This window comes from Dipodomys merriami, unplaced genomic scaffold (assembly GCF_024711535.1).
Source record: "Dipodomys merriami isolate MVZ:Mamm:240054 unplaced genomic scaffold, mDipMer1.0.p SCAF_11, whole genome shotgun sequence".
Classification (NCBI taxonomy): Eukaryota; Metazoa; Chordata; class Mammalia; order Rodentia; family Heteromyidae; genus Dipodomys; species Dipodomys merriami.
In genome coordinates, this window is record NW_027202382.1 from 16,687,297 (window position 1) to 16,700,712 (window position 13,416).

Consider the following 13,416-nt stretch of genomic DNA (forward strand, 5'->3'; position numbering starts at 1 on the left):
TAGTCCATCCTATTGATCTTTGAGTCTATTTTTTTGTTGTTGTTGCCAATACCAAGCTGTTTTTGTTATTATAGCTCTGTAGTAGAGCTTGAGGTCTGGGATTGTGATACTACCTGCATTGCTTTTTTGCCTAAAATTGTTTTGGTTATTCCAGGTCTTTTCATTGTTCCATATGAATTTTGGATTGTTTTCTTTATCTTTTTTTTTTTTTTTTTTGGGTCCAGTCATGGGGCCTGAACTCTGGGCCTGGGCGCTGTCCCTCAGCTCTTCAGCTCAAGGCTAGCGCTCTACCACTTGAGCTACAGCGCTACTTCCAGCTTTTTTCTTTTTGCTTATGTGGTGCTGAGGAATTGAACCCAGGGCCTCATGCATGCAAGGCAAGCGCTCTACCACTGAGCCACCTTCCCAGCCCCTGTTTTCTTTATCTTGAAGACCACAAAATTTAAGATTAATATAATACAGACTAGTTTTTCATCACATATGTTAGAAGTTTATGGATGTATATGTATCCTAGGGCTAAGGGTGAACCAAGTAAATAGACTTCATAGAGACTAAAGATGAACTTCAAAGAATTCCTTAGGAAGATCTTATTATAGGTATCTGGTTGAACTTGCATCCCATAATGAAATGTAAAAAGATAATGCCATTTGGTTCTTTGTATGATTTTTGTAGTTGTTGTAGTAATAGTGGGTGGACACTCAGTAAAAAAGTATCCTGGCATACAAAAACATTAGTTGTCTGAACAGCCAATAGAACTGACACATCATAGAAATACAGCCCTAGCAGGGGCTGGGAAGGTGGTTCAGTGGTAGAACACTTGCCTTGCATGCATGAGCCCTGGGTTCAATTCCTCAGCACCACATAAGCAGAAAAAAAAAGCTGGAAGTGGCGCTGTGGCTCAAGTGGTAGAGTGCTAGCTTTGAACTGAAGAGCTAAGGGACAGCGCCCAGGCCCAGAGTTCAGGCCCCACGACCGGACCGCCCCCCCCCCCCCCCCCAAAAAAAAGAAAAGAAAAGAAAAGCAATACAGCCCTAGCAAATCCTGACAGACCTTTCTCAGTACATTTTACAGATACTGATAAAGAAATGTATGACTTGCTAACCTAATTTTCTCCCTTAAGTTTCATGATCATACACATTTGTTTTTAACTAGTAGTTATCATTAAAAATATGTTTTTGGAGTTCTTTCATGGCCATTCAGAAGTTTGATGAAATCTCTCCTCATTCCACTGTCCCACTCAGGACATGAGTAATCCCTTTGCTCAGTGTTTCCACACTTATGCACTACCTACTTGTTAGTCACTTAGACTCTGTTTTAGTTATCAAATTAATTTATGGTTTCATGGTGCTTGTATTTAACCCTTATTTTAGGTAATAATAGCTACAAAGCACAAGAGTAGTGATGCTGGCAATTGGAATATGCCAAAGAGAAGCCAAAAAGTTCATCCTTTAAGTGAAAAGGTGAAGTTTTGTTTTGTTTATTGCTGGTATACAAAAATGAAACTTATTTTTAATATTGACTACTTAATCATCATCAGTCTTGTTATGTTTTGGACATATCCTCCAAGAATAAGGTACCATGGCTTATATAATTTGTTCCCTCCTTCAGACACCTTTAAGCTACTTTCTATTTCTCCTTTTTACAACAAAGCATATTTTATATGTGTATCTTTACATTTATATATATTTCTGTCAAATTAATAGAAAACATTGCCAAGACAAAAGGTATGTATGTTTAAAATTATAATACTTCAGAGATGCTCTTCAAAATGCTACCTGTTCCAGTTTACACTTCCTCCGTTATGTCTGAGAGAGTACCATTTTCTAATTTTTTTTTGGTTGCTATTGTGTTTTTAAATTTGTTTTGGTGCTGGGGTTTAAACCCAAGGCTTTTCACTTTCTAGACAGTTACCACTTGAGTCATGCCTCCAGTCTTTCTTTTTTAACTGGTTGTGGGACTTGAACTCAAAGCCTGGGCACTGTCCCTAAGCTCTTTTGCTCAAGACTAGCACTCTACCACGTTGAGCCACAACTCCAATTCCAATTTTCTGGCAGCTAATTAGAATGAAAGTCTCATGGACTTTCATGTGCGGGCTAGCTTTGAACCTTGATCCTCCTGAGCAGCCAGGATTACAGGCATTAGCCACTAGCGCTCAGCTTGCATTAGCCCCCCAGCATTCAGCTTTCTTCATTCTCCTCCTCCTCATCCTCTTTTTGTTGGTCATGGGGTTTGAACTCTGGGCCTGAACACTGTCCCTCAGTTCAAGGCTAGTGCTTTACCACTTGAGCCACTGTACCATTTACGGTTTTCTGAATGGTTTATTGGTGATAAGAGTCTCATTGAGTTTCCTGCCTGGGCTGGCTTTGAACCATGATCTTCAGATCTCAGCCTCCTGAGTAGCTGGGATTGTAGGCGTGAGCCACCAGCGCCCGGCTTCTTCTTTTTTTAAACTTTATTTTTCAGATTGAATCTCCTACTTTTTGCTTGGGCTGGCCTTGGACTGCAGTCATCCTGCCTGTTTCAGCATAGCTAGGATTATAGACATGAGCCACCTACAGTGCCTGCTGCCATTTTCCAGTGTCCTTGCTAACAGTAAATAGTATCAATCTTTTACATATTTGCTACTAACAAAAACATGGGCCACAAAAAGAGTTTTCATCTCTATGTAATTGTAAATGAATAAATTAGAGAATACTGGAAACCCAAACAAAATAAATATGTTATTGTTTCCAGGTCAGTGCTGACAGTTGCTTGTGAACAGACTGAAGTTCTGCTTTTTGACCCTATATCTTCAAAGCACATAAAAACACTTTCTGAAGCTCATGAAGACTGTGTAAATAATATAAGGTGAGTATGATAGTGAAAAGGCAAACTTGTAAATTGTGGTTTTGTTTTGGAAGTTAGTATTTCATGCCTTATGGTGCTAACTGATCCACATAATTGGATTGTGATTCTAATTCTTTATAGAACTTATTCCTTTAATTACAAAATTTACTGTCAACCTTTTTGATTGGAATCTTTCTGAAATTGTTCACTTCCATGGTTTTTTCTTTCTTTTGTATAGCAAGGTCATAATCGTGAACATCAGCCATGTATTTTACTAGTAGTTTTACTTTACATCTCTCATCAGCATCCCAAAATCCAAACCACTGACAGTAAAATACACATCTATATAGAGAAAGCTTCTTTGTAGTATTATTGGAAGCTCTTTAAATTCTCAACAATTTTTAAGTAAATACAGTTGAACAGTTTGGTGGATTAAAATGCAGTTATTGAAAGGATGGCTATATATACCATATAGCAAATGGTTGAGATAATATAAGATAAAATCATGATAAAATTATATAAGCATGAAATGATATAGAAAAAATAGATTATAAGGAATTATTTTTTAATGTTAGCAGTTTAATTAGAATGGGTGGATTACCATTGATTTTCCTACTTGCTAACCTTTATGAAATGAGATTATATTAGTTTTATAATTAAAACTTTTGATGCTTAAAAAATGTAAAGATTACTTCTAGGCAAGATCACATTATGAGTTTTGATATTTCTCAATTGCTTCAGATACTTAGAGTGGTAGATTAAGTAGCATACAAGGTATAGCAAGTTTCTAAAACAATATAATAAATACCCTGTGGGCCAGACACAGAGCTTTAAGCAGGACTGAAACAACAAGCCCACTAGGTTTTCATTCTAGGACCAACAGTTAGTAGTAAGTGATCTTATCAGGTAAAAGTATTAATTTACATCATGTGATGTAGGAACAAGAATCAGAATCACTACATGAAACCTAGATTTTGGTTGAGATGTCTGTCTCATTTGTGAAAAACTGATAAAAGAAAAAAAAAAGATTACTTGGGGCTATAGATTTTAGCTGATACAATCATAGCCTTCTCAAATGAACCTGAATTAAACTACTTGCTGAGTCACTGACTGAATGTACATGTATGATCCTTACAATATTATCATGGAACTGGAGCCCTGAAAAATCATCGTAAAGCCTGATTGTGGATTGGGGGCCCAGATGGCCAAGTAGAGGCAACTCTAAAATAATTTAAAAGGAAGAGAGAGAAAAGAAAGTTAAAAACTTTTCATACTCAAGCCTATAACCAAATTCATGAAGACATCTAATATTAAGATAATAGATTTCAGCCACCAGGCCTGGCATGGTTGCACACATCTGTAATTCTAGCACTTGGGAGGTAGAGATACAGGGCTGTAAGTTCAGAGCAGGCTAGGCTTCACAGCAAGTTCAGTGTCAAGCTTAGCTATATAGCACAATCCTGTTTCAAAAAGCAAGGATTAGGAGTATAGTGTAACTCAGTGGCAAAGTGCTTTCTATCATGTGTAAAGCCCTGGACTCCACCTACAGACCTCAAAAGCGAAAGAAAAACCACCAGAACAGACATTTTCTTTGGAAGGAATTAATTTTAGACAATAGTCCAAGAAAAAAACAAATTTATTTAAAAAAATAAATTATTTATTTTTTTTTGACTAGGTAATACATGCACGTGGTACAAAATTCAAAGGTACAAAAGGGTAAACAGTGAAAAGTAAGTCTATTTCACCTCTGTCGCCTAGCCACCCAGTTTCCCTCCCCAGAGGCAACCACTGTTACTAATTTTTGCTATCCTTTCTGAGGTAGTTCATGTGTGTACAAGAATATATATACATATATACACATGTGTGTATACATATATATGTGTTTATATACAGACACATACATATACTTTTATATAAATGGTAGCATTCTACACATATTTAAATGCCTGCCTTTTACACTGAATATATTTAGAGATCATTCTGTTTACTATCCATGGGATGATCTTACCCTGTTTAACAGTTGTATAGTATTCCATTGGTTGAGAAAAATGTTTAAGCATTTTTAACGTACTCAGAGGAATGAAGAGAGCTGTTAAAAAGTGCTGAAAATTATAAAAGAGGTGAAACAAGAACAGGTTAATGATTAAAAATTAGTTGGTAAAAACTTGGAAATGTGAGAGGGAAGTTGTAAGTGTAGCTTTGTGATAGAACACTTGCTTAGCATGTGCCCTAAGATTGATCCCTAGCATTGTTAGAGAGAAACAAAATAGGAAGTTGGTGCTGGAAGAGGCATGTCTTGATTTTAGGTCTGGTAGTATAACTCAGAGGTAGAACAAGTGCTTAACATGTTTGATGACCTGGGTTCAATCCTAGCACCAAAATAAGAATTAAAAGTAAAAACTTCAATTGAGATAAGCCCTACCCTTTTACCACTGATGAATGTATTGGTGGATTGGAAAATAGTACTAATCCTAACACTGGAGAGGTTCAAGCAGGAGGATCTGAGTGGAAGGGCAGCCCTGGCCTACACATTGATATCCTATCTCAAAAAGAAAAAAAAAAGGTTATTTAATATGCTCTGTCCAAAATATTTCAACATTAATCAATTTTTTTTATTTTTTCAAGAAATGTCTTTGAAATCCTGTGTGTATTTTTTTTTTCTTTTTTTGGTCAGTCGTGGGGCTTGAACTCTGGGCTTGGGCGCTGTCCCTGTGCTCTTCAGCTCAAGGTGAATACTCTACCACTTGAGCCACAGTGCCACTTCCGGTTTTCTGGTGGTTCATCGGAGATAAGAATCTCAGGGATTTTCCTGCCCGGGCTGGCTTTGAACTGCAATCCTCAGATCTCAGCCTCCTGAGTAGCTAGGATTACAGGCGTGAGCCACTGGTGCCCAGCTCTGTGTGTATTATTTTTTATTTTATTTTTTTGTCGGTCCTGGGGCTTGAACTCTGGGCCTAAATGCTGTCCCTCAGCTCTTCAGCTAAGGCTAGCGCTCTACCACTTGAGCTATAGCGCCACTTCCCCTGTGTGTATTTTTTTATACTTAGAGCACATCTCACTTGATCCAGTCCACATATCAAGTATTCAGAAATTAGATATGACTAATGACTGCTATATTGAACAGTGTAGCTCAGTTTCAGACAGTGACAACAAATAGGTTGAATGTATGAAGGAGTTTTGTTCAGTGAGGGACTATAATATATAAGGCCCATATTATATTTAGACACATTTATTTATTATTGTGCTGGCCCTGGGGCTTGAACTCGGGGCCTCATGCTGCTCCCTGAGCATTTGTGCTCAAGGCTAGCACTCTACCACTTGAGCCATAGTTCCATGTCTGGCTTTTTTGGTGCTAATTGGAGAGAAAAGTCTGATAGACTTTGCTATACATGCTGGCTTTGAACTGTGATCCTCAGATCTCAGTCTCTTGAATAGCTAGGGTTACAGGCATGAGCCATCAATGCCCAGCTCTTCAGAAACTTTTAGATCAGTACGTAATTAAATGTATACAATGAAAGAACTAAAAAGACCTAAAATAAGGATAAACAATTTGTAACTCAGAGGCAGGAGTGAATTTGATCAGTTTAGTAGAAAACAGAAAAGTTTAAAAAAGTTTTAAGTATTTAAAAGAGATGATAAATAGAAAACAAGAAATAGAAAGGGTTCCAAATATGAGTGAGTGACAATATTGCCCCAGTACTGGGGCTTGAACTCAGGGCCTCACACTCTTGGCTTTTATTCTGATGGCTAGCACTCTACCACTTGAACCATGCCTTAAGTTCTGGCTTTTGTTTTGTTTTGTTTTTTTTGCTAGTCTCCTGGATTTCTCTGTCCAGAATGGCTTTGAACCATGATTCTCAGATCTCAGCCTCCTGAGTAGCTGGGATAATAGGTATGAGCCACTAGCAGCCTGCTTCATCCCTCCTCTCCCCTCCCCTCCCCTCCCCTCCCCTCCCCTCCCCTCCCCTCCCCTCCTCTCACCCTCCCTTTCTTTCCTCCTTTCCTCCCTCCCTCCCTCCCTTTTTTCTTCCTTCTTTTCTTCCCCTCTCCCTCCTTCCTCTTTTCTTCCTGTCCTTGATGTTTTGTACTCAAGGCTAATGTTCTACCATTTGAGCCACAGCTCCACTTGTGACTTTTTTTTGGTAGTTAATTGGAAATAAGAGTCTGACAGGCATTCATGTTGGGGCTGGCTTTGAACCACAGTCCTCAGATCTCAGCCTCCTGAGTAGCTCTAGGATGACATGCATGAGACACCAGTGTAAGACTATGTCCTTCATTTTTAAAAGGCACAGGAGGGCTGGGAAGGTGGCTCAGTGGTAGAGAGCTTGCCTTGCATGCATGAGGCCCTGGGTTCAATTCCTCAGCACCACATAAGCAGAAAAAGCTGGAAGTGGCGCTGTGGCTCAAATGGTAGAGCACTAGCCCAAGAGCTGAGGGACAGTGCCCAGGCCCAGAGTTCAGGTCCCACAACCGACCAGAAAAGAAAAAAAGGCACAGGGAGAGCTGGGTTCTAGTTGAACATTGGCCAAGCAGGCCCTGAGTTCAATCCTTAGTACTACAAAAGAAAGAAGAAAGAAAAAGGCACAGAGCCAGTAATTTATAATTTGAAAAATAAATGAAATCATCAAGGGTTAGGGTGTGGCTTAAGTAGTTGAGCCACCTGCCTGGTGAGCAGGAGTACTTGAGTTGAAACCCAAGTGCTCCAAAAAAGAAACCAACAAGCTGGGTGCCAGTGGCTCATACCTATAATTCTAGCTACTCACGAAGCTACTGACAATCTGAGGATTGTGGTTCAAAGCCAGCTCAGGCAGAAAAGTCATGAGATTCTTATCTCTAATAAATTACCCAAAAAGCCAGACAAGGAGCTGTGGCTCAAATGGTAGAATGCTATCCTTGAGCAGAAAAGCTCAGGGATAGCATCCAGGCCCTGAGTTCAGCCCCAGTACCAACAACAACAAAAAAAAGTGAAAAGAAAAAAAAATACTCATGTAACTGTAACCCCTCTGTACAGTATCTTTACAATAAAAAATTAATAAAGAATATTTAAAGAAAAAAGAAAAAAAACAAAACCAGAATCATCTATGTACACTTTTCAGATGTATGGATATACCAGATATTGCAACCTCCCTCTCACATACACTCTCAGAAATGAGAAAAGAAACCTGATGGAGATTATCAATATCAAATGAAAGATCCAAAGCCTAAATAAAGATAAAATACAACAGTACATATTAACAAAAGGAAAAATAAACTTAAAAATACAATAATCAAGATGTATTTTCCCTTGATGGTACTGGGGTCTGAATTCAAGGCCTTGTGCTTACTAGTAAGGCAGACACTCTACCACTTGAGCTACTACATCAGTCCATAATCATGCTTCCATTTCCACGTACCTTAAACATTACCGTGAGTCAAGTGCTGTGGTTTGTACCAGTAAATCCTACTTACTGGGAGACTGAGATCAGGAGGATTAGGAACTAAACCAGGGTTTCCTGCTTACTAGACAAATGCCTTACCACTTGAACTACAACTCAGCCTTTCCTGTTCCTTTTAATAATAATAATTATTATTATTTTATTTATATATATATATATATCTATCTCCAGGTCACCCTGGGCAGAAAATTTGTGAGACTTTCTCTTAGGCAATAAGAAGCTGGGCAGGATGGCATATGCCCGGCATTCCAGCTATGAGGGATGCATAAACAGAAGGATGGAGATCCAGACTGACTCAAGAAAGGAGCTAAACTCTATTCAAAAAATAATTTACAAACAAAGGAGGAGGCAACAGTGCTTGATAAGAAATGTACTCATTACCTTCCTCATGTGATTGTAACCCCTCTGTACAGTATTTTCACAATAAAAAAGTTATTAAAAAATAATTTACTAGCTGGGTGCCAGTGTCTCATGCCTGTAATCCTAGCTGCTTGGGAGGCTGAGATCTGAGGATCCTGCCATCTGGGGCAGGAGAGTCTGAAGACTTATCTCCAGTTAACCACCAGAAAACCAGAAATGGTGCCGTGGCTTGAAGTGGTAGAGTAGTGTGAGCCTTGAGCAAAAAAGCTCAAGGATAGTATCCAGGCCCTGAGATCAAGCCTTGTGACTGGAAAAAAAAAATGCAAAAACAGTTGCAGATGTAGTTCAAGTGGTAGGATGCCTGCCTAGCAAGCTCAAGGCCCTGACTTAAATTCTTAATGCCAACAGTAACAATAAAAACCTTGAAACATACAAAACAAAACAAAAACATTTAAGTTCCGAAGTCATAGATTGAAATTTTAATAGCGACTGTATATCTAAAATTAGTAAATCAAGCTAGTTAAAAATTATATTGTAGAATATTTTTAAATATCCTAAATAATCTTTCTACTAAGAACACAAATGTTGGGTAAAATATATATGTAAATATGTGTATATTTTAATATATAGTTGAGTGGCTAAAAAAGGAATCGTTATGCCAAAAGTGAAATGGAAGGAGGAATGCAAAAAAGTGAACAGCTCTTCAGCTGGCTTTTATCCTAGAAGCATCTGTCAATTGCTGGTGACCCTGAACTTCTGTTTTGACAGGTATGAGGAGTAAGGGACAGGAGAGTTAATTCTAGAGTAGTAGAAGACTGCATAAAGCTGGAAACCCAAAGAGCTTACTTTGAACATAAAAGCAATGAGATATACCTCTCTTGGTCTAGATTAGCATCCAAAAATCTCTGTGATTATATAACCACAAGTTAATGTGTTAGAGAACAAGGATGTCCAAATTTACACTACCATTTGGCTCCAAACCTCCAACCAGCAATTTTAAATTGGATCCAGGTTTAAGTTGGAAGGCTGTCAGGTACCTGTAAAAAAAAAAATGCAAATTGTCCCTGGAGAAGAAAACTTAAGATAATAAATAAGTGTATTCTCCCCAAATTACTCTTACTAATTCAACAGCAGAGGTATTACAAATTATTCGGTGGAAAAATAGAGAGGAGGGAGTTGGTTATATGAAACAAAAATTTAGGCTGGGCATCAGTAGCTCACACTTAGACTAGTTACTCAGAAGCCTGAGATCTGAGGATAAGGTTCAAAGCCAGTCTGGGCAGGAAAGTCTTTGAGATTTTTTTTTTTTTTTTTTTTTTTTTGTCGGCCGTGGGGCTTGAACTCTGGGCCTGGGCGCTGTCCCTCAGCTCTTCAGCTCAAGGTGAGCGCTCTACCACTTGAGCTACAGCGCCACTTTCGGTTTTCTGGTGGTTTATTGGAGATAGGAGTCTCTCCGTCTCTCCTGCCCGGGCTGGCTTTGAACCGCGATCCTCAGATCTCAGCCTCCTGAGTAGCTAGGATTACAGGCGTGAGCCACCAGCGCCCGGCTTAGTCTTTGAGATTTTTATCTCCAATCAACCACCAAATAAACCAGAAGTGGAGCTGTGGTACAAGTGGTAAAGCACTAGCCTTGAGCACAAAAGCTGAGAGACAGTGCCCAGGCCCTGAGTTCAACCCCACAATCAGCAAAACAAAGCAAGGTATAAATGTCATTTTCTACATGGCAGGACAGGCATGTAATGCTCCTCATTAGCTGCCTATGGCCCATCTTCTGTATTGATAATTTTGTATGGTCCATGAATGATGTTACAAATATCCTAGTGGTCCTTGTCAGAAATAAAAGGTTCCCTACTTCTACAGCTTTAGAAAAAAATATAGAACATATTTGGTAGGGCACTAGCCATGAGCAAAAAAAGCAGAGTAAGATTATGAGACCCTGAGTCCAAACTCTAGTACTGGCACCAAAAAGAAAAAAGGAGGAGGTCTGGGAATGTGCTTAGTGATAGAATAATTGCTAAACATGCATGAAGCCCTGGATTCAGAAAGCCAGAAGTAGCACTGTAGCTCAAGTGGTAGAGTGCTAGCCTTGAATGAAAGAAGCTCAGGGACAGTGCCCAGGCCCTGAATTCAAGCCCCAGGACTGTCAAAAAAAAAAAAAAAGAAAGAAAGAAAAAAAGAAAAAAGAAAAGAAAAAAGGAGAAAGAAGGAAGGAAGAAGAGGAGAAGAAATCATAAATAGATATATAGGCTTATAGGAAAAGGTATTTATTTTTCAATATCATGACCAAAAAAAAAGAGATTAGTATCCAGAATTAACATTCAGAATATATAAGACCTATGACAAAAATATGCAGAGAATTACAGGAGAAAAACTAGTGAATAATATAGAAATATTTTCAAGCTTAGTTATGGCAATGAAAATAAAAGTACCAAATATTTGCAGAGATGTTAAGAAATCTGAATCCTTAAATATTATTGATAGGGTTATTGTTATTGGTTAAAATTATTTTGAAAAGCAATTTAGCAAAATATGATAAAATTGAAAATTATGCTACTTTCTGAGAAATGAGTGCCCATGATAATTAACCAAGAGGTATGTTAAAAGGGAAGGTTCATTATAGCACTGTTAGTAATAGACAAGGGTTTGGAATGAGTTGAATGTCCATGAAAAGGAAAAAGAGATTGGTAGACTCTCAAATGGAATACTATACATCTGTTAAATAAAGTCATCAACATCTCAGAAACAAGGTTGAGGCAGAAAACCTAATTGTAGAATGAGCTACACATTGTGATACCATTTATATAAAATTTGAAAACTTTACAAACATTAGCTTGATGATGATACCTACAACTGTGCCTTTTGCACAGTGGATACTCATTAAATATTTAGAAAATACATTAATGACAAACAATATAAGTTATTGATGGATATATACATATGAATTCATGATATTCAAAGCTTGCCTGGGGATTGACAGTAAATTTTGGATAGTGGTTTCCTCTGGAGAGGGCAAGGGGAGGGGACTGGGATTGGGGAGGGATATACAATTATTTCAGCTGTGTTTTGTAAGATTTAAAAATACCTGAAAGATAACAAAATATTGGAATTTGATAAAGCTGGGTGGTGGGTATCACAGGTGTTTGTTATATTCTTTCAGTTTTTTTATTTCTAATTTCTAATTAAAATTTTTCTTTTCTCAAAAAGAATAGGCTTGCATCAAATTGTTTTGTCCCTACTCAAAACATGCTGGCTAATCTATTAGTGTTTGTTCTTTATCAATCTCAGCTTTCATTTGCTACTGTCAGTGTGCCTGCCCTAGTTCCTCAGACCTACAAACTAGAATCTTCTTCTGATCTGTTGATTAGAAAAATGGATTTTAAATCTTATTTAGAAGTACATATAACTTAATAACATGAGTTTAAAGTAGGGACCTGAAGGGTCTTCTGGTGCATGAGCTTAAGTGTGAATTTCTTAATAATTCTAACTTTTGAATGCAATATCTGCCAAACTTTCTTTGAAGCACTTTTCATATATTGCTCAAGCACTTACTTTTCTACTCTTTTTGAATAAAAATAATTATAAATATATAGCCCAGATTGACTTTGAACTTGTGATCTTCCTGTCTCATTTTGTCCAATCTTTATAGTTTAGCTATGTGAAACAGTTAATAGACTTGTTTTAAGGGCTAAATAAACTGCAACTCAGATAAAAAGACATATATTAAATGGTAGAAGTATACTCATAGAGTATGAATTAGAATTAATAGAATTCATTTTATTAGACTACCTTTCAAAGGTTCAGAGATGTGGACATATATTTTCTGGTTTAGTTCTGGGTAGTCATTTTGTACACACTTGGTAATGCCTTCGAGTTCATTTCTTAGTTTTGTAACTTGCTTATCTTGTAAAGTAAAAATATTACTGTTGTAGAGAATATTTTCATTACCTCATGTTTAGGGAAAGGAAAAAAGGTAGACTTTAAATATAAACACCTATTTATTGTATAGGCTCACTTCTCATTCATGAAAGCTTTTGTATTTGGATTTAAAGGTCACCCGCAATTATAAGGTTGCACACAGAAGCCTCAAGATCACCATAAGAATATTTACTTACTGATGTGAACATCTAAAGTGACTCACAGTCTATGTCACCTTCACTGTCTGTCTCTGGATGATTGCTTATCTTCTAACAATATAATGCAAACACAGTACTTAACAATGCAAACATGACATTTATATTGGAAACAGGTGTCAGTGGCTTAAGCCTATAATCATAGCTACTCAGGAGGCTGAGATTTGAGGATCTGGGTTTGAAGCAAATCTGGGCAGAAAAATCCAAGAGACCTATAGCTCCAATTAACCAGCAAAAAAAATCTGGAAGTAGAGACATACTCAGGTGTTAGAACTCTAACCTATGAGTACACCACTATAGATAGATAGATAGATAGATAGATAGATAGATAGATAGATAGATAGATAGATAGATAGATAGATATTGCAAAGGATCTAGAATTCTACACAATAAATACTTCTGAAAAGTTGTGAATATCTAATACTAAGGGAAAGCTGTTAGGAAAATAGATAAAACTTAAATGTTTATACAAAAATGACAACATAATATAAAACTCAAATGTGGAGAAAGGATGTTCAATAGTAATTTTGTTGTAAAGATTATTTTTAAAAACCCAACACTTAATTTATTGCTGTGCTAAGAATTTGTATGTAGTTAAGTAAATAGGAAATTTTTATTTTCATGAGTTTTAGTTGAGTTTAATTTTTTAAAGGTATTCAGGTTTT

At 37.3% G+C, this 13,416-nt stretch overlaps 1 protein-coding gene across 1 annotated transcript in view; it reads left to right on the top strand.

The window, feature by feature from the left end:
* Dcaf10 (DDB1 and CUL4 associated factor 10) overlaps positions 1-13,416 on the top strand; it is a 49,689-nt gene that overhangs the window by 10,466 nt on the left and 25,807 nt on the right. The window contains exon 2 of the mRNA XM_070010108.1: positions 2,734-2,847. Within this exon, the coding sequence (XP_069866209.1) occupies positions 2,734-2,847 (114 nt within the window). The remainder of the gene's footprint in view (positions 1-2,733; positions 2,848-13,416) is intronic.